The sequence below is a fragment of the Haliotis asinina genome, chromosome 10, assembly GCF_037392515.1.
Source record: "Haliotis asinina isolate JCU_RB_2024 chromosome 10, JCU_Hal_asi_v2, whole genome shotgun sequence".
In the NCBI taxonomy this organism is placed as follows: Eukaryota; Metazoa; Mollusca; class Gastropoda; order Lepetellida; family Haliotidae; genus Haliotis; species Haliotis asinina.
In genome coordinates, this window is record NC_090289.1 from 48,787,667 (window position 1) to 48,809,061 (window position 21,395).

General features: G+C 40.0%; 1 protein-coding gene across 1 annotated transcript in view; it reads right to left on the bottom strand.

Moving 5' to 3' along the window:
• LOC137254681 (uncharacterized) overlaps positions 1-19,802 on the bottom strand; it is a 72,895-nt gene extending 53,093 nt beyond the window's left edge. The window contains exons 1-2 of the mRNA XM_067792530.1: positions 16,968-19,802; positions 2,157-3,104 (exon numbers count right to left, since the gene is read on the bottom strand). Coding sequence (XP_067648631.1) covers positions 2,157-3,104; positions 16,968-19,785 — 3,766 coding nt within the window. The 5' untranslated portion in view covers positions 19,786-19,802. The remainder of the gene's footprint in view (positions 1-2,156; positions 3,105-16,967) is intronic.
• Between the last annotated feature and the right edge of the window lie 1,593 nt (positions 19,803-21,395).

Consider the following 21,395-nt stretch of genomic DNA (forward strand, 5'->3'; position numbering starts at 1 on the left):
GTCTTGGCTGGTTAAGATGCACCATTGAAAGTCCATATTTTGCTTTTCTAATGCATCAGCTCATTCCTTTAAGGAGATTAAAAAACATGCTGATATCAGTTTACGGAGATGATATCATATTCGTAAATTTTTTAACATTCTGCTTCCAAAGTATCACTTTTAATCAAATTTTAAATCTAAACATTACACACAACTGCTAAAGATAACACTGTAGATATGGCCATCTAAATGCATTACTGAAAACATATGGTCTAAAAACAAACTAGAGACTACCAGTCATCATGTCTTGCCTGTAAAAGGGTTAAACCTGAGAAACTGTTGTTTATGTCTTTTGCTATTTCTAACACACTATCATGTTACAACCAAGCTATATATTTCATATTTCTATGTATTTACTCAAATACACAGAGCAAAATTGTAAAAAAGATGTTTTTCATTGGAACAGTTTTATTCTTACATCTGAGTTTTCATATTTTTGTCACATTTATTTCCAAGGTTTTTTGTAATGATTCTGGATCTAGGAGTTCAATGATAATGGTAGGTCAAAAGGTAGAGTGAAACAGACACTAGAGATTGTCAATAACAGAATATATCAAAGGAATCTGTTCCTACTCCTGATTTCTCAAGAATGGAAATTAAACTATCATCATTCCTAGCAATTTGAAATTAAATATGTTGTCTGCTCCATCATGGCTTAATGATCGAAGAAATATCGAAAACATGGAAATCAACCATTTTGGCCTTATGATGATTACAATGAAACAAAGTTGCAGAGTGAAATGATGCTCTCGATTCTCAACTCTATCTGGCTTCTCAGTTCATCTGATTTGAATATATCACAAGACTGTTCCAAGCAATAACTTGTTTTTTCACGTCTGTTTAACAACTATCCAAGGTCAAAGTAACAAATCCACAAAAACTAATTAACAAATCATCAGATTTCTACCTGTCATGGCTTGCTACTGCTTAGTCTGATAAAGAGATCCAGTCATTCAATCTCACTGGCAGTTGTCCTCAAGGCAAAGGATAATAGGATTTTATATTATTTATTTCAGACATAATTTACAGCTGAGCTGCCGCAACTGACATACCTGAGATTTTAACTGATAAAAACCTCAGGTATGACAGCTTGTATATCTCTCGTAAATCAAAAAGCAGCTGAAGGGACCATCTCAAAAGTAATCTTGTTAGTTCATGTATGAAAGCAAAACATTTGTTAAAGTAAAAACAGTGCACTTATCTTCCCATGTGTATGTTTGCTTTCTCTTATATATAAAATTCATACAACTCATAAAATATACAATTGTTTCAAAGATACAATTTGTATGCCTTCCATGGAATCTACACAACAAACATATTAAATAACATATTAAATTTCCTTGTGTGTTTAATCTATATCAACCACATATCTTAAGGATATATACTGTATATATCCCCTTGTATTTCAAATGTAAAAGCTATAAGATCCCAAACACTGACAGGCAACCTGCCCTCCATAAAATCTTTGTCCATAAATTGTGAACAGTAAAAAATATACAAACGTTTTTCAACTTTCACATGAATGGGGATTACAGACTGGTTGATATTCATAAGTGTACTGCCAGTTGTAAAACAGGAAACAAAAATATGTTTCATTCATAGAACTAGTGCATGTATAGAATTATTCACGATATTCACTAACGCGATCAACAGTCCACTTGCAATTAAAGGGAAATAACTCCTGATTCCTTAGTACCAGAACTAAGGCTTCGGCAGCTGTTTCTGTAATGATTAAACCACAGAATTTTCTGTTCCTGTTTGCAAACACAACACATCATCACGGAAACTGCATCTGTCGACAGAAATATAAATTCTAATATTTCCAAAACATCTGTCTCTGCAGCGTGCACTCATGACCTGACCTACTGCTAAAACTGGTTTGTTTCCTGTGTTCTCAGTCTACTCTGACCTATGTAACACTGTTGCCCTTTATAATGCATTTTACAACCGCCAATCACTTATATAATCGCTCACAACCTGAGGTGACAACTAGCAATAATGACATCCACATACCGAATACTGGTACTCATGAATTTATAGATAAAGAAGATGCTTAATCGTGTGTCAAGAATGACATTACCTTTCTAATGCTTTGTATTAATGTAAATTGACATTACCTTTGAGATTCCTGGGTAGGAGATGCGCTGGTCGTGAGCGTGGGTGGGTGACAGTGATTGAGTCATCCCAACCTGGGCCCACGTCAACCGGCGCCTCTTTCTTTGGTGAACGAAGGACTGGCACCCCTGATTTCTTTGGTGAGGGAGGTTTCTGTGGTATCCTACTAACCATGGTCTCCTCTCTTCTGGTCACCGTGGTAACCTCCCCATTAGTCTCTGTCACTGATTTGGTAGTTTTTGTGTACTCCATGGACTGTTGTACATCCCCATTCACTGACTGGCTGTCACCTGCCGTACCCCCTTGCACTGTCCCCCCTTGCACTGTTTCCCCCTTCACTGACTCTCCATCAGACGTGAAATCCCCACCCCCTTCCATGTTATGACTAACGCTACTGTCTGTCGTAGCTTGTGTCTGCTGCACAGCGCTCACTTCCCCGAAAGTTTTCTCTTCATTCGGCTGCTTGTCCTGTGAGACTGGTGCTGGCTCTGTGGCTATGAGATCACCAAGCATGTCGGGTTGCTTGTCCGTCTGCTCGCTCAACTGTGACATGCCAGGCTCCTGTGACATGGGCTGAAGTTCTGGGGGTTTGCTCTGTATCACAGGAGAAGGCTCTGGCATAGGTGCTGCTTCAATGGTATTCTGGATCTGTCCTCCAAAGTCAATCAGGACCCCTTCAGGGACCGGGGCTGCATCAGGTCCAGCTCCATTCTGAATGCCCTGTTCACTGCCCTGATCCTTACTACTTGGGTATTGTGCATCTCCGTTAGAGCACAGCGAATCAAATTGCATGGGTATGTCTGTCGAAACGGGTTCGGCATCAGGTAAACCATTGTCGTACCCATACATCGACTGTGTCATCGGGTCGGAGGTTGAGGCGTCATACATTGATTGAGACATGGGGTCAGTTTCACGCTTCACCGGATATGGCACATCAGAATCTAGCAAACCTGAAAGAAATATGACAGAATTACAACAAGTTGTGGAGGTGACATGATGCAGCCCATTATATGGCATACAATACGCTGTGTCAAAGGATTTACCTGAACCATAATAGCAATAACAAATGTGTTAACCCTGGACCATACTATCAATAACAAAACACATTTTGCTGATCATGCATAAAATACATCTGTCAGGAATACCTTATCTATGTTAATTCAGTATATACTCATGTGAATTTCCCAAGTTAATACAGTTGTACAGTAAGTAGCATTTACCTTAAGTATTCTTTCAACAAATGCCTGCTAAAGTCTTTGAATGGCATTTAGAAGTGATACACATGAAGGGATCTTGTGTCAGGCAGTGACATTATTGGTATATTGCTAAAAGCAGCATAAAACCATACTCACTCACCCACTCACTCGCCAACTCACTCATCCATTCACTCAACTTCTCACTCACCAACTCACTCACTCATCCACTCACCAACTCACTCATCCACTCACTCACCCTCTCACTCACCAACTCACTCACTCACTCACTCACTCACTCACTCACTCACCGACTCACTCATCCACTCACTCCCCCACTCACTCTCTTACTCACTCAGTCACCTCCTCACTCAGTCACCCACTCTCGCTCGCTTGCTCACCCTCTCACTCACTCACTCACCTTCTTACTCTCAGCCCACCCACTCATTTACTCACTCACTCATCCTCTCACTCACTCACTCACTTTTACTCACACTCATACAAGGGGTAAATATAAGGACTGTGAACATCTGCAATATGTAATGCCTTTTGGGTGATGAAGGAAAATCAGGTTCTATTTTTCTAATGACACTCTTGCGTGATGTTAAAAATAATTCAATAGCAAATATATTCAAAAGCCACTTGTGAATGTTGAACTTATGAATATATAAATATATATGGTACTGACAAATGTAATGGTAATGTCATTCTTGGTATGTTTTCTTCATGTGAAAACAACATTGATATTGTATTACCATGGTAACTGGGTTGGAACCTGGCAGATGTCCAAGAGAAAACAATGAAGACCTGATGAGACCTAATGAGTCAGATACACAGGTGACAGGTGTCTGGCATGGCCACTCAGGTTGACCTTCACACATGGACAGTAACATGTTTCAGGTCAAAGTATTTACAGGCAAAGCCATACACATCAGGAAATACCACCTGATTCTTATCTTAAATACACATAAATCTCAAATAATATGACTACAATCCAATATAGGAATAACATTTCATTTTTGTTCTTTGAAACTGATAGTACCATCAAAGGACTGGTAATCTTACAACCTAGGAATGACGTATGAAGAGTGTGTGAGTTGTCCAGTTAAAGCATGCATCTTCACGGGCTGTAAGCTCCCACTGAGTTAATGAAAATGTTTAACAAGTTGAAAGAAATAGATTATATGTGTGGTAATGATAAATCCAGATGGGATTTGAGCCCAGACAAAATCTTTCAAAATGTAACTTTTCAGAGCAATAGTAGGGCCTGATTCAATTAAGACACATATTCAGTTAAGCTACCCTTGAAAACAAGACACAAACATGAAGATTGTCCATTATCGCTGACAATGTAAAAGGGTCAGATGCCTTAAGAACTATGATCACACAACAACAGATTATTGTCCAAGGAACAATCATACAACTGAACAATATGTTATATTTTTATGAGGTTCTAATGACAATATGAGAAACAAAAATAATATATCAAAGTCTGACTCAACTCATACATCATATTTTCACCAATTATTCATAATTTCATGTGATATACTTGATATTCCAAACCTAGTCTGTCATACAGAAAGAAAGCCCATGCAAGTCTACAAAATGCGGCAAGTCTAGATTTCCACATCTTCAAGAAAATGAAGAAAGTATCAGGGCTCCTTTTCATTATATTTCATTTTTATCACTTTAAACCTTTTTTCTCCAAAATATATGCATTTCAGAGACTACTTGTCAGTCTATTCTAGATCTAACAGTGTCAACACTGGATCTTCCAGCTCGTGTTTTCCCCATACTGCCTATCCATCAGAGTACAAGGGAGATAACTCTAGGGGCCTTGGAAGGAACAATGATGCCAATTACAAGGAAATATGTTTTAACATTCAACCCGCAAAAAGTGACAATAGTGATTCAGAAGACATATTAGAGCCTAATCTTTTGTCTCCTTTGAAGCTCCAGCAAGCTGCAGTTGCATCCAGTCCTCATCCTGAGGCTAACATCTGTTCTCCCTTCGCTGTCTGAGGGCATTACTCAGCGCTGACAAACATACAACCGGTTAGCAAATTACACACTATTAATTACGATAATCAAGGTCAGGGCGACATTTCCACTGGGAGGCAGACCAGTGGTGTAATTATAGAAACCATATAGACTGGAAGCAGTCTTCGTTTCCATAAGAAAATATACCAGAGATACCAACTGGGGAACTACAGCATTTCTATGCTAAGAAACATTTTAATGAATTTCACACAATCATAAACTTGAGGAATTGACACATTCTATTTTAGATGTATTGGGCATTTTGTGCAATTATTTTATTATGAAAATGGTTTGGGCAAGTCTAATGAATGTTTTGTTGCGTGTGTTATTTATATCCTGGTATTATTCTCCCAGGAGAGGGTGTCCCAGAAAGTCAAGTACTCAGGAAGTATCAGCAGAAATTGATATACTTTCTTTTTATGCATATCTGTTACATTGATGTATTTGTTCAGGGCAGTGTATCTCATTCACAGACAATAAATTCCAGTCTTGTATCCCATCTGGTCCATTAAATGGATGTAGATGGATGTTAAAGAGGCAAACTTCTTACACATATACATATGTACCTCAATTGATTTCTGGTGAAAATCTATTTTTATTCTAAACATTCTCACATCAAAACTAGCAGCTAGTGAGAGTATACTACAGTTATTCAAAAGAAATGAACATTTGATTTATGGCCATAGTTTTGAGTATGTATCTATCATGATTATATTTAATAGTGGCCATAAATGTAATGGCAACCGTCAACATCCTTCCCTGTGTTGCGTTCATAGATTCAATCTTACAAGGTGGTAAGACTTCCTAAACAGTGTCTTAAGCTCCCATGTCAATGTCAAAATGTTACATGAGGCCCTTTCATTACCAGACTAAATACAGAACAATATTTGTAAAACTTTATCATAGATTACGCAGGCATCATATCGTATCATAGGACATGCATGTGTGTGTCTCTGAGTGAGTGAGTGAGTGAGTGAGTGTGTGTGGATGGATGGATGGATATATGGATGGATGGATGGAAGGATGGATGGACAGATGGACAGATGCATGCATGTATGTGACATATCTAACGCTTTCCTATACAAGGACAAGACGTGCATGTACTTCAAATTATATTGTAGGACATAGTCAGGTATGGATTGTTGTTATTGATATACCAGACATAAGGAGACACAGCAGAACAACTGCCTCATATGGAGTCAAATGAGTCATCCAGTCATCCAAACCCACTCCAATACATACATCATCAGTTACAGCTACAGAATACAGAACAGCAATCGATTCCAGTGAAGGATTTTTTAACTTCATGGTTGTCATTTCCTAGAAATCATCTCAACGGATGACACCTCAGCTGTCTTGACACCATGTGGGGGCAAACCCCGCCTGTCTACAATCAGTAATCATTGTCTCAGTTGATCCCAATACTGTCTATATATTCCAACAGATATGTTGAGAACACAGCCATTATCACCTGCCAGTCTCTCCAGTTTCCCTGAACACTGTGCCATTAACTGTAGTCTCAACAACAGACATGGGCAAACATGATGCTGTAACAAGAGACATCTGCATTGTTACAGTCTCCAGTGTAGAGATGGTTGTGGTACCATGAACACTGTTACCATGACGCTAACACACATAGCAGCATGTTCACAAGTTGTCAGTTTGGTTGGTGAGTGAGTGAGTGAGTGAGTGAGCGAGTGAGTGAAGGAGTGAGTGAAGGAAGGAGGGAGGGAGTATTGTTTTAGCCATATTCCAGCAACACCACGGTAGGGGACACCAGAAATGGGCATGACACATTATCTTACCTCACAAATGAATGTTGCTTTCTGATTGGCTAAGCGCTATTGTATTAATTTCAATGTACCCCGCTCACAGGCGATGTATTATTTTCAATGTACATTGTTGGGAATTCCGAAACTTCATGGTACTGGTGCTTCATGGTATTACTTATTTACCTCGAATAACATTGAATCACGCATCAAGCACTGAAATTACCAATGCTTTGTGACTGAAAATCGATGGAAGGGAGATGACTCTAAATCTGTTTACCTTGTGTCCTCTGCAAAATGACAATTCGCCTCGCATTCAACAGTAGTGCTTCAAACAGTTCAAAATTAAAATTCAGGTGTTCAGTAAGATAAATACGTTGTTCACTGGTCCATCGGGGTACATGGACTCATGTCCCCGCAAAGTTTGTTTATGTTGCCCTCACCCTGTACTCATGAGGGGAAACAAAACTGGTCTTTGGCTCCAGCTTTAACCACTAGGCAGGTCCAGGATAGATTAGGATTTCAGCAAATGCTTGCTATAAATGGCGACTATGCTTGTTGTAAGAGAACTAACGGGATCGGGTGGTCAGGCTCGCTGACTTGGTTGGCATGTGTCATTGGTTCCTAATAGCACAGATCAATGCTCATGCTGTTGATCACTGGATTGTCTGGTCCAGACTTGATTATTTATAGACCACCGCCATATAGCTGGAATATTGTTGGGTGTGGTGTAAAACTAAACTTACTCGCTCACTCACTCACTTAACCACCTACCTACCTCACCACCCCAGATGCAGTCGAACCCCGTTTACTCGGACCACATATATCCGGAAACTCTGACTTCTGGAGGATTTTTATGTGAAACGAAACTTTTGTTCATTATTTGTACTCGCTTAACCGGACACTGCACTTCCGGACCCAGACAGTGAATTCTCAAACCATTCCCATAGATTTCCATTAAAAAATTGATCCAGATACCCTGATGGTGAGATCTGTACAACGTGCATGTGTCACGTCACTACCATTTACCGCACGACGATGTGATTTCCTTCTTAATCTGTTGGAAGGCATTTGGTGTGAATTGATTAATTAGCCATCAAAACACTAGTGACGCATGTCATTCAGGTTGTTCATTAGGATTAGGCGCATGTGAGAACATCTCATCAATACAAAAACACATGCTAAGTAGGATTAAGGCTATACTACACTGTAATTGTAGTGCATATAACACATAAAAATCAACCCCTGCTTTCTGTCGTGATGCAAGTTAAAAATAGCCTGCCACATGATCTAAGTCATGTGATCCCGTCCGGAAGTTTACTTTCTGCAGACAGCATAAGTTCGGCGCGATGTCATATGCTTTTAGGGCATTTAAAAGTATAACATAGAATATGCAATTGGCAAAATAGAAACTTTTTGTCATTGATTTATGTTTTTCATCTAACTTACCATCTAAAGCTCCACACGCTACACGAATATGTCTGAGACAACCTGACAAACCTGACACTTATATGTTATGATGATTCACTGTTATTACTAATGACTGTTGATTTATTGATACATGTACATGAAAATATTTTGCTTTCACTCAATTTTCATGTTTTGCTTGTTTGACCCAGTTAACTGGTCATCTCACTATCTAGACGATTTTCGAGTGAAACCAAAATGTCTGGATAAATGAGGTTCAACTGTAGTTTGGACCACAGTCAGTACATTTATGTGTACATGTATATTTCCCTGAAAGCATCAGATGCCTCAGTCAAGTCACTTTGTCCTCAGCTAGCTATCCTGTCTGATTTGCTATATTTACATCACATAATTGTAAACTCCTTTTACAAACAAAAAGCATAAATATCTTCGAAGAAAACACCTGTTTTGATGAATGAATGCTATAACTCACATACCACTCTGTATCTCACCTCTGACCTTGCCTCCCCATATAGAAGGCAGGTCATGTATTCACTGGTGGTCATGAAGCAATGAAAAATGATAAATGTGAATGAGCAGATGGTGGTGTGTAGGGGCATTGCCCAAAATGATCACAATTATATTGTAAGGACTGGATGAAATATACAAAGTGATGACAAAAAAGAAAGTGTATGCTGAAACATATTTTAGGGTCCGATTATTTAATAAAACATGACAGTGGTGGGTTGTGAAATGTTTCAAGTAGTTTTTTGTCGTTGTAGTTTAATGTTGTTCAGCAAAATGTATTACAACCGAAACCAATCCAACTGGTGCCAATGACAGCTATGTGTCCCCTGGTACATTTGTATCTGACTCAGTCCTGGTGTAATACACCTTTATATGCGGCAAGGTTCTCCCTATATCATATTTTCTGGTTACATCCTAATCTTCCCTCTAGCATCACACAGTGTCATCTTGTCCTCCCTGAATCCTCATTGTGTGACTTAGTCCTCCCTATGTCACACTTCACCACTGACCTAGTCTTCCCTTTTTCACATCTCACCATGTCCTCCCCATATCATATCACACCTCACCATATAACTTTGTCCTCCCTATATCACACCTCACCATGTGACTCTGTCCTCACTAGTTCACATCTCACAATCTGACCCTGTCTTCCCTTCATCACACATCATCCTGTGACCCAATCTCCACTTTGGCACATCTCACCATGTGACTCTGTCCTCACTAGTTCACATCTCACAATCTGACCCTGTCTTCCCTTCATCACACATCATCCTGTGACCCAATCTCCACTTTGGCACACCTCACCATGTGACTCTGTCCTCACTAGTTCACATCTCACAATCTGACCCTGTCTTCCCTTCATCACACATCATCCTGTGACCCAATCTCCACTTTGGCACATCTCACCATGTGACTCTGTCCTCACTAGTTCACATCTCACAATCTGACCCTGTCTTCCCTTCATCACACATTATCCTGTGACCCAATCTCCACTTTGGCACATCTCACCATGTGACTCTGTCCTCACTAGTTCACATCTCACAATCTGACCCTGTCTTCCCTTCATCACACATTATCCTGTGACCCAATCTCCACTTTGGCACATCTCACCATGTGACTCTGTCCTCACTAGTTCACATCTCACAATCTGACCCTGTCTTCCCTTCATCACACATCATCCTGTGACCCAATCTCCACTTTGGCACATCTCACCATGTGACTCTGTCCTCACTAGTTCACATCTCACAATCTGACCCTGTCTTCCCTTCATCACACATCATCCTGTGACCCAATCTCCACTTTTACACATCTCATCATGTGACCCATGTCCTCCCCTATTACACATCACCATGATTTTGTCCTCCCTATATCACACCTCATCACGTGACCTTGTCCTCCCTATATCACACCTCATTATGTGACCTTGTCCTCTCCATATTACACCTTACCACCTGACCATATCCTCTCCATATCACGCCTTCCTATGTTACCATGGCCTCTCAATGTTACACCTCACCATGTGACCATGTCCTTTCTATGTCACACCTCAATATGTGACCATGTCCTCCCTTCATCACACCTTATCATGTGACCCTGTCTCCCCTTTACTATACCAACTGGCTGACCTACTCCTTATATCAAAACCCACCACACTCACCACCATGCGACCTTGTCTTCTTGTGTCTCCCACCTTACTGTTTGACCTGATCTTTTCTTGCATCCCACCTGACCGTTTGACCTGATCTTTCCCTGTATCCCACCTGACTGTTTCACCTGATCTTTCCCTGTATCCCACCTGACTGTTTGACCTGCTCTTTCCCTGTATCCCACCTGACTGTTTGGCCTGATCTTCCCTTGTATTACACCTAACTGTTAGATCTGACTTCCTTTGTATTACACTTATGTGATCCAATTTTCTGTATCCCACCTGCCTGCATGACCTGATCTTCCCATGTATCCCACCTGACTGTCTGATCTGATCTTCAATAGTATTACAACTATGTGATCCATAGTATCCTGTATCCTGCCTAGCTGTTTGATATGATCTTCCCTTGTATTACAACTACGTGACCCGATCTTCTCCTGTATACCACCTGACTGCATGACCTGATCTTCCCACATATCTCACCTGACTGTTTGACCTGATCTTCTCTTGTATCCCACCTAAATTTTTTACCTAATCATTTCCCTTGCATGACACCTAACTGTGTGATCCAATCTCCTGTGTCCCACCTGACTCTGTGACCTGATCTTCCCCTGTATCCAATTGATTGCATGACCTGATCTTCCCACATATCTCACCTGACTGTTTGACCTGATCTTCTCTTGTATCCCACCTAAATTTTTTACCTAATCATTTCCCTTGTATGACACCTAACTGTGTGATCCAATCTCCTGTGTCCCACCTGACTCTGTGACCTGATCTTCCCCTGTATCCAATTGATTGCATGACCTGATCTTCCCACATATCTCACCTGACTGTTTGACCTGATCTTCTCTTGTATCCCACCTAAATTTTTTACCTAATCATTTCCCTTGTATGACACCTAACTGTGTGATCCAATCTCCAGTGTCCCACCTGACTCTGTGACCTGATCTTCCCCTGTATCCGATTGATTGCATGACCTGATCCTCCCCTCTATTACACCTGTTTGATCTGATCTCGTGTATCCCACCTGACTGAGTGACCTGATCTTCAAATGTGTCACACCTAACTGTCTGACCTACTCTTCCCTTCTATCACATCTTTTTCATGTAACCCTGCCCCAACCTTCACATCAACTCCTGCTGGAGTGTATCTCCCTCATCTGCTCCAAGAATGTGCATCACGTACCCCCTGCTGCACATCTGCAGCAAACCTAGCCCTGTTAAAGTCCCATTTTACCATTTCCTTGCTATCAAATTACACATTCTGCAAATTGGCCTGATAAGAGTCTTTGTGGGAAGAATCGCTGGCATGGCAACACGTCAGTCATACCCAACTGCCTCATGGAAAACACAATAGTCCTATGAGGTCATTGCTCTTATCTCCTAGACAACAACACTTCACAGTAACCGTACAACAATCAACCGAAACAACAAGCAAAGAATGGTTCAAACAAAATTTTCAAAAACAGATAATTCTCATGAATAGGCAATTTTAATGAATTTATCCTACATTTAGACTTGGTCCAAAGATTCAAGAAATGTTTAAGGTTTCTTTTTTTTCAGAAAGAAATTTAGAAGCATCTGCAGTAGTTGTGGCGAGTGCACATGTGCATGTATCCGACCTGCCATCTTAATAGATGAGCAGTTAGTGCACATGTGCTTAGGAAGATAGTATCTTGAAGAGAAAACAGTTGAAGTCAGTTGTCAGTCTATTACTGTTTTAAGGTTCTAAGTTTTTCACAGCAATATGTAGAAACAAAATGACTGAAACAAACAAATATAGCCATAAATATGAAAAGAAAAGAACCATTTTTAACAATTTTTTCAAACAGAAATCCTGAAACTATTTCTAAAATATGTCATGATATTTACAATTTCAAATGAATCCTGTATATTGCCTCATATCGATTCCATTTGACTACACTGCATATGATAAACTGTTGTAATGTATATCATTTATATATCTGCATTTCTATATGTCTGTAACTACTGTAAAGTTCATATTTGTAGTTTATAGTATATTGCTACTGTTTCTTGACGGAATGATACGCAATATATAAATACGAAATATGAAGGAAAGTCCTGAAATGTGTCCATTAAAAATACATAAAACTTTGATGACTAGATGCCATTCCACAGTACTATCTGAACCAAAATTTCAACAAAAAGCATCATAAAAATAAAACATATCAAGCCTTTAACTACATCTCAAAATAGTTCCACAACTCACAACAACCATCAAATTTATGTCAAAATCTCTGCTAAACATGTTCCATGTCTACCAGCAATCACGTTTCAGTCAGCACCAACATCTTACATTATGACAATCCATCCCATAAAAACTCCCAGATCCCCCGCCACCATGCTCTCTGAAGCACATCTCACATTTTTACCCCCAGACAGATGGCCAAGCTACTTACAGCAACATCACAGCTTTTTCCTTGCTGTAAATATTTTATCATGTGGGCCCTCCCCTAAAGATTGTGTACAAAACAGACTAGAGAGTCCCTGACATAACCTGTGTAGCAATATTGGCACGTTGCAGGGACTGCCAGGGTGGGGAATGAGGGCAGGGGGTAGGGGAAGAAGGACAGTGTAGCAGATGGGGGAATGAAGGGAAGAAGCCCTTGGCAATGGGAGGGAAGAGGGTGAGCAGTAGAGTAATGCATAATATCTGCCTACATAGTAAATATTATTTTGATTGTAACAAATAAACACATTTAAATGGAAAAGGAGACAGAGGCAGATCAGAGACTAAGACCAGAGATCCTGACCGTGAGGAAATCTGGGGTAGTGGAGTGGCACAGTGGTCAAAGTGTTTGCTCATCATGTACGAGATCCGGGTTTGATTCCCTACATGGCTACTGTCTCCTAAGCCCATTTCTGGCATGCCCCTCTGTGATATTGCTGGAATATTGCTAAAGGCAATGTAAATCTAAACTCATTCACTCACTCACTCAGGAAAAATCTAGACTTGCTTCATTTAGAAGAGAGACAATGAAAGGGTGTAATATTGGTTGGGTATTGATGAGTGTTGAGGAGTGAACAGAAGTGAAGAGAAGATATGAAAAAAAGATCAAGGGTCAAGATGATGAAGTGAGTGTGAGTAGGGAAATTAGAGAGGAAGAGATACTTGAGGAAGGACTGAAGGGAGGAAAAGACAGGTGTGAAGAACGGTTAGAAAAAAAATAGAAGGAAAATCCCATCACCAAATTCCTGAAGAATAAATTAAAAAGGTGTCCAACTGATGTCTAGATTGTTTAAGCTTAGGATTATTCTGGGCTCAATTTGGTCCATATTATATATATATATATGTACAGTGGAAACTGTCAAAACCAGTATCTGTCCATTTTGGCAAGTTGTCAACACTGGCATAAAATATTAGTCCCATTTGTGGTTTGAACATTTATCATCAGCTCGCCAATCCAGCATATTGTCTAAATTGGATTATTTCTTCAGTCCCAATGTGTGCTGGTTTAGACAGCTTCCACTGTTTTACAGATAACAGTTGAGATAAGACAACTTAACTACATGTCTGTCTTTAAGTAGGACTAAATAGAGAGAAGTAGTGCATGGGATGTAGAGGTGACAGGGGACATACATGAAGTGCCAGAAGATGAACCTTACATGTTGGCTATTCCTGACATTTGAAAATATGTTTCTGGTATGAAACTCTATGCCATAACATCTTTATAGCTATCTGTCTTCCAGTGCGTCAGTAGGTGCCAAACTTAGAATGAATTGTCATAAACGTCAGTACAAAGCAAGGTACGGACATCCTAATGCAGCTGAAAGGCCCAACAAGTGCACAAATGTCATATTTATGTCTCAGAAAAAGCCACCAATATTTCACCTTACACCACTACAAACTAATTTGTCACTTGAGACCTGATTCATACAGAGACAAACATGCAAACAATCTACATGATATATTACATAATCATATCATACATGTTGAGGAAACAAAACTATGTAAATCTGTCTATCACATGAATCACTGCACTCCCTCTCATCCAAGGCCTCGGAAGGAGCAGCACTTTTTGAGGTATTCTGATGTATCTTCACATCTGGTTAAACTGATGATGTTATTGCACTTGGATGAGTGGAATTGTCTAAATCTGCCAATGATAGCTACTCTGCTTGTATTGCACTGAAGAAAGCAACTGTCTGCACCATGTTATGCTCTAGCTGCAGCCTCCCCATCTGTGTGTGATCATAAGGTGAACACCACAGCAGTAAGCATCACCCTCAGGCCAGCAAATATTTATACAGAGCAGAAATAAGAAATACATCAGCTGGCCACAGGATTTATTATACTTTTCATCAATAATTGGAGCTTTCAAAGAAATAATTCACCTATATTTAGATTTTTCATTATTTTCAGTTAACAGCATTGTTTTTTGTTTGCAGAGTATCTGTAGTACGAACAAGGAATTCACATACAATGGAAGCCTAGATGCAAAAATAGTTCTTGCAACTGTCATTGTGAATAAAATGTGAGGTTTGTATACAACATCACCAGTTGGTAAATATTGTTAGACTGAAAAGCAGACAAAGGATTGGTTTACTTGCATTCAATTATCATGTAGCATCAGGCATTTGCAACATGTGCGAGTTTAGGCAACTGGCATGCTCCCTCACACATGGACTGCATGTGGTTATCCCCAAAACAAATTGCAAGAGCAGAAACATAGCAAACAACATTGGGTGCTTGTGATGAGTGTATGGAATTATCAAATTGTCGAAAATGCATTAGGCTTCTGCCTTAAATTCAAAATTCACATAATTACTCTCTGACATAGACCATGTACCCAGTGTATGAGGTGGCCACCCTTCAAACCCTTCTAATTCTAGATATGAAAATACTCATGTTACACCCAGAAATACCTGGTAATTAAGTTAACATAAAACATCAACTCCAGGGAAAAAATATCCTTCTGTGCATGAAAAGCCAAGCTGCTATCTAAAGAGATTATTATAATAAATGGACTACAAATCAGTGATGAAACCAGGTGTTCAAGAATACATATCCTGCCCTACCAATAACATCCAACACTCACACATTCTCTATAACAAATTAACTGTTTGTGTATTGCATGACACCAGTAAACATGAGACAGAGTCAAGTTCACTCGAAGCCACTTACCGCTGACACAGTGAGTGAGTGAGTTTAGTTTTACGCCACACTCAGCAATATTCCGGCAATATGGCGGCGGTCTGTAAATAATTGAGTCTGGACCAGACAATACGGTGATCAACAACATGAGCATTGATCTGTGCAGTTGGGAACTGATGACAAGTCAGCGAGTCTGACCACCTTAGTCACCTCTTAAGACAAGCATAGTTGCCTTTAATGGCAAGCGTGGGTTGCTGAAGGTCTATTCTACCCCGGGACCTTCACGGGTCAACCGCTGACAGAAGTAAGTTGGGATTATGCGTATCAAGTAATACCAACAACCACTTGACAGACACAGTCTGATCTGTTCCTCTTATACTGATGTTTCCCAACTTACAATACAAAAATCCCACTCTAAACATTATTTTCACTCTGTACGTATTCTGTTCCATGTCCAAATTGCCATATCCTGCTTGTGTCCATGTCAGTCTAAGTCCATGCTTCTGTACATCATACTGTCCAGGCTATCTAATTACTTTAGAAATCCCACACAGCAATACTGAACATCATGTTCTTACCTCAGAAAGTAAAAAATATTATCAACAACTTGTACCAGACTAAATGAACTTGTGATTGATTATTCATCCACTGATTTATTCACCATCGTCTATGATCAAACACTGATAAAACTGACTTATCTTATCTCTATTTCTTCCGTGGTTCCTTAGGAAGTTAATCTTGACTGTAGCTATGTACAAAATTAAATGCTGAAACTGACAAGGCCATGATAAATTAATTATTAGATTACACCTGTGAGCAACTGACTACCTGGCACCAAACCTGAACTCATACACAATTGATTGTTTCAAAGGCATACAGTTGAAGAAAACAACAGAGTTGTTCATATTCACAGACTAGGCTGATCCATAAAGTGTTGGCAAACCAAGCTGCATTTTCGGACTCAGTTCCTGACACTGGCTCTTTGCCCAATGCTGGAATACTGTTAAAAGTTACATACAAACATACATACTCTCTCCAAGTTCCTCCTGCCAAACATACATGCCTGATCATCATGTCATAAGTATTGGTCACAAGAAATCTGTCAGTGCTCACCTTCATCATGCCTATCATTGATCCTGATTTCAGGAACAATAGACAGCTTGCCACCTTTGAAACAATCTCCTGATTCCAAGTCTCCTGTCATTAACATTTTTTCCAATCTTTCAACTTCCAGTCGTAATTTCTGTATCCTTTGCCGTCTCATCTCAGATTCCATTGCCAGACGATGAACTTCCCTCAGACGGACAAGTTTCTCAACCAACCATCCTTCCTCCTTCTCCAGCTCCTCCTCGCTCACAGAAAGTCTACCCTTTCTCTTCCCTCTCCTTGGACCCTCACATCCTGTGCTATGATCTTGCTGCCCCGTGCTTGGACCTTGATGTCCTCCCACTGGGTCCTCCTCAGTCATAACAACAGGAACTGACAGTGATTTCCTTGTCTGGGGAACAGTGCAAGGATAGGAGCGTAAGGATGTGCTCCATGGTCTCTTATCCTCCATACATGTAACTGGTTTAATGATCCTTGACTGTCTCTTTGTGCTCTTTATGATGACCAGTGATGGGTTGATGGCTTCCTGCTTTGGGCATTGACAGTCGCAGGAACAACACCATTCAACTGATACTCCGGCGTCCTTTGTTGCTGTAAAATTCTGATCATTTTCTTCAGTCATTGGTTTTTTCTGGGAACTGATTGCACGTTTCTTCCATCTTGGTATATGAGAGTGATAGGATCTCAAAGATGTAACCCATGTCATACCCTCTAAATCAGCTTGGAAAGATTTCAAGTAGGGCTTCTTGTTCATCTTTCCTTCTGTTAGATTTCCATCACCTTGTTCAGTATGTCTTTTCTGCCAAACACTGATTGCTGTCTTCTGAGGTCTAGGTGGGTAAGATGAAAATTGTCTTGTCGAGAAACTCTGTTGCTTGATTGTTGAATCATTCTTGGAACTTACGATTTTAGGCTGAGCCTTTATGTTGATTTTTCCTGCAGAGGCATTTGAATCAACAAGTTGTCTCTGCTTGTAAATGGTTGTATGTTTCTGAGGTCTTGGAATACGTGATGAATAGGATCTTAGTGAAGATATCCATGGTTTGTCTTCTCTACTATTCACAGGATAGTTTTCAGTGTGTTTAGGTTCCCTAGTCTTGCTGCTGACCTTTGCACCTTTTGAAACATTACATGACTTTGGACATTGGCAGTCACAATGACAGCACCACTTGACAGACACAGCTTTATCCATCTTCCCTTTAGTTCCAACCTGGCATGAAATATCTGATATATTACTCCTCCTAGGTTTTGGATGAGCTATTCCCCGTGCTGGTTTTTCATCACATCGTGGAGAGCTGTTCCAAGGCTTCCTGGTTTCTTTTGTCATCTTGAATGGTTTTGTTCGTACTTGTATCTTTCTGCCATTTCCTCTTGACATATGTGTCCTTGAGGTACCAAATACATCAGGGCACTGGCAGTCACAAAAACAGCACCAGTTAACAGATACTGCCTTGTCTTCATGTCCATCATTTCTTGATTCTTTCCAACCTGGTACAGGAGTCATTACATCCTTTCTTGTTGTTGAAGGTTTGAGAGATTTTTTCGGCCGAGGGATAAGAGAGGAATATGATCGCAAGGAATTACTCCACTGATGAGCCTGTTCCACAACTGACCCTTGAGACCAAACAGTCATTTGCTGGCCCATCTTATGTTTTCTTACAGGAAGAATCCTGGAGGGTTTTACAGCTTTCTTGTCAGAAACTGAATGTCTTCCAGTCATTTCTTCACTTCCTTTCTTATCACTAACAGCAGGTATATTTTTCACAGGAAAATCTTCAAAACCTGCAATGGGAAGCTTTACATCCTTTCTTGTTGTGAAAACCCTGCGAGAATGTTTTGGGGGAAGTAAATGAGAAGAATATGACCTTAAAGAGTGACTCCACTGATAAGGATGCTGCACAACAGACTGCTGTTGGCTGTTCTTGACTGGAACAATTCCTAAGGATCTCACAGCATGCTTTCCAAATACAGAATATGTTACCGGCATTCCTTCATATTCTTTCTTACCTTTAACAAGAGGTATTATTGGCTGTGGGATTTTAGAGGGATAAAATCGCAAGGAACTGCTCCATCGTTTGTCAGTTCCAGTAGTCTTGCTAGAAGTCATCAAGGTCAGGCCCTGTGTCCTGGAATTTACCGTTGTTAAACTGTCTGGTTCTTCCCTGTTAACTATGGAATGTCTATATACCTTTCTCCTTGCAGTCTTCCCTCTTGCTGAATATTTCTGGGATGCTACACCATTTTCTGACCTTGCAATAGTTTTTAGTGGAGTAAGTGTCCGCTTTGTACTGTAACTACGTAACGAGGAACTCCAAGATTGGTATGTGTCCATGACTCCTTTACTAGACCTTGTCTGTGCTGACATGGCCATTTCCATGCTTGGGTCTTGTGCTGCAGCAGCTTTTGAATGATTTCTTAATCTCATTGCTTGCAGAGGTCTTGAAGGCCTCTCAGCTCTCTTCACACTGAAACCATGGCACTTATCTGATATCCCAGAAACTGAAGATGGAAAACATTTTACCTTGGTCTTCTTTTTCCGCAGGCCTTGCCATTTTGAGGTGCAAATAGCAATAGTGCCAAGTTTAGCAAACACAGACTTCCTCCTCTTTACAATTTGGCTGATGTCGCACTTGGTAGAGCTGTTCCATGGCTTTCGACCCTCCAAGGATGCTCTGGAACAACTACTGAATCTTATTCTTTTACTGGATCCAACTGCTCGTCTTTTTGCAGTGGTTTTCTTTGCTGGGAGCTGCTCAGAGGCCATGTTTGTGAACCCAAACAGGGTGTAGATGATGAAAAACAATATTTCCTTGATGAATAGCATAAAAAAGCCTTGAATACACAAGAGTGAAGCAAGTTTCAATACTTCATGAAGAATGAAGTACACTGAAGTGTTTAAGAAGCAGAAAGCTGCATGAGGATGAGGATGAAGCACCAAGACCACCGTCTTGTCCAGAAGCTTTCTGCTGAATGCTTACACCGCACATATTTGGTCCATACCTGGACCATCACCCAATCAGCGGATGCCAACACCTACGTATGAAGAAAATTATCTAATTTACATACTTACTTTTGTTCGTGATTAATTCATTACCCATGAAAGATGAACCTTCCAGCTGTTCCAGAAAAGGTGTTCGGGGACACAAACATGGACCATATAACTACCTTATTGGGTTCGATCACGTAAAATTCATATCCTAATGAAAACCTCCATGACCTTTGGTACATTACAGATGACGTCTGCTTGACAAGAGGATGCTTAGTAATCAAATTTATTGTCACGAAAAGGTTGTCTATTTGCTTAATGGTGTGCTTGGCTCCTGAGCTGCAATCTACATCATTACATTAGTTACTTGCACCTGACAATGTTCACCAGATGACGTGTGGAACATGCCTAAGATTATTCTCATGGGTTTACTACATAGTTACAGCAGGAGAGGGGGTGGCTCTCTTCATCATGCCTAATGAAAGACTGCTAATTACAGCAATACTCATACCAAGCTACCATCATTCCTGTTTGTGAATAATATATTAAATGTTCTATTTGCTGAAGCTCTCAATAAAATTGACATGAACTATGCATCAATAACAACGTGTATTATTTCCATGTGTCTTCCAGAAGTTGAAGTAACTACTACAAACATATCTGCCAGCATTAATGCCATCGGTGGGTAATATCAAATTCGATATTGGACAAAAAAAAATGGAGATTCTGGGTGGGTTTATTATCTTCTAGGCGACAAATTCATTATTAATTGAAGCACCATTAGCTCATACTCGAAATCACCATGGTTAATTTACAGTCAGGAATACGCGTCATATTTGTCATATCAGATTGATGTGGAGGAATATCCTAAAGTGATGCATGTGCTAAGCTTTGCTAAAACCTTTGAGCATTAGCACGTTACTGGCAAACCAAGAAGAGTCTCCATGGCAACATACTCATGATGTTTGCCTATATGCACATTTACTGTCAAGGGCTAATTACAATATAGCCATAAAGTGAACATATGTGGAATCATCTCAGTGACATTAACAGAAAGCTATTTCTACATACTTCCAGATACTGATTCAGTGATGTTTCTTCAGACCAATCACTTTCAGCACAACACCTTGTCATTAAACTTGCTCATACAAAACAAATATGGGGGCCAAAGAGCTGATCTACTAACCTGATTCCAGTTATCTTGTTTCAGCTCATGACAAATAGAACATGACAGATTTGGGACAAAAACAAAGTACCACCTTGTTCAATTTTAGCAAATCTGACTGTAAATATTGCTCTTTACCTAAAATTCTTACCACCCTTGTTCTACCTGTCCTTTCTGCCAAGACCTCCTCTGAACTAGTATTGATATCTCAGGGAATACATCAACATATAGATGTAACAGAACTCATGTATATGTATAATTTTACCATTCCCACTGAGATGAA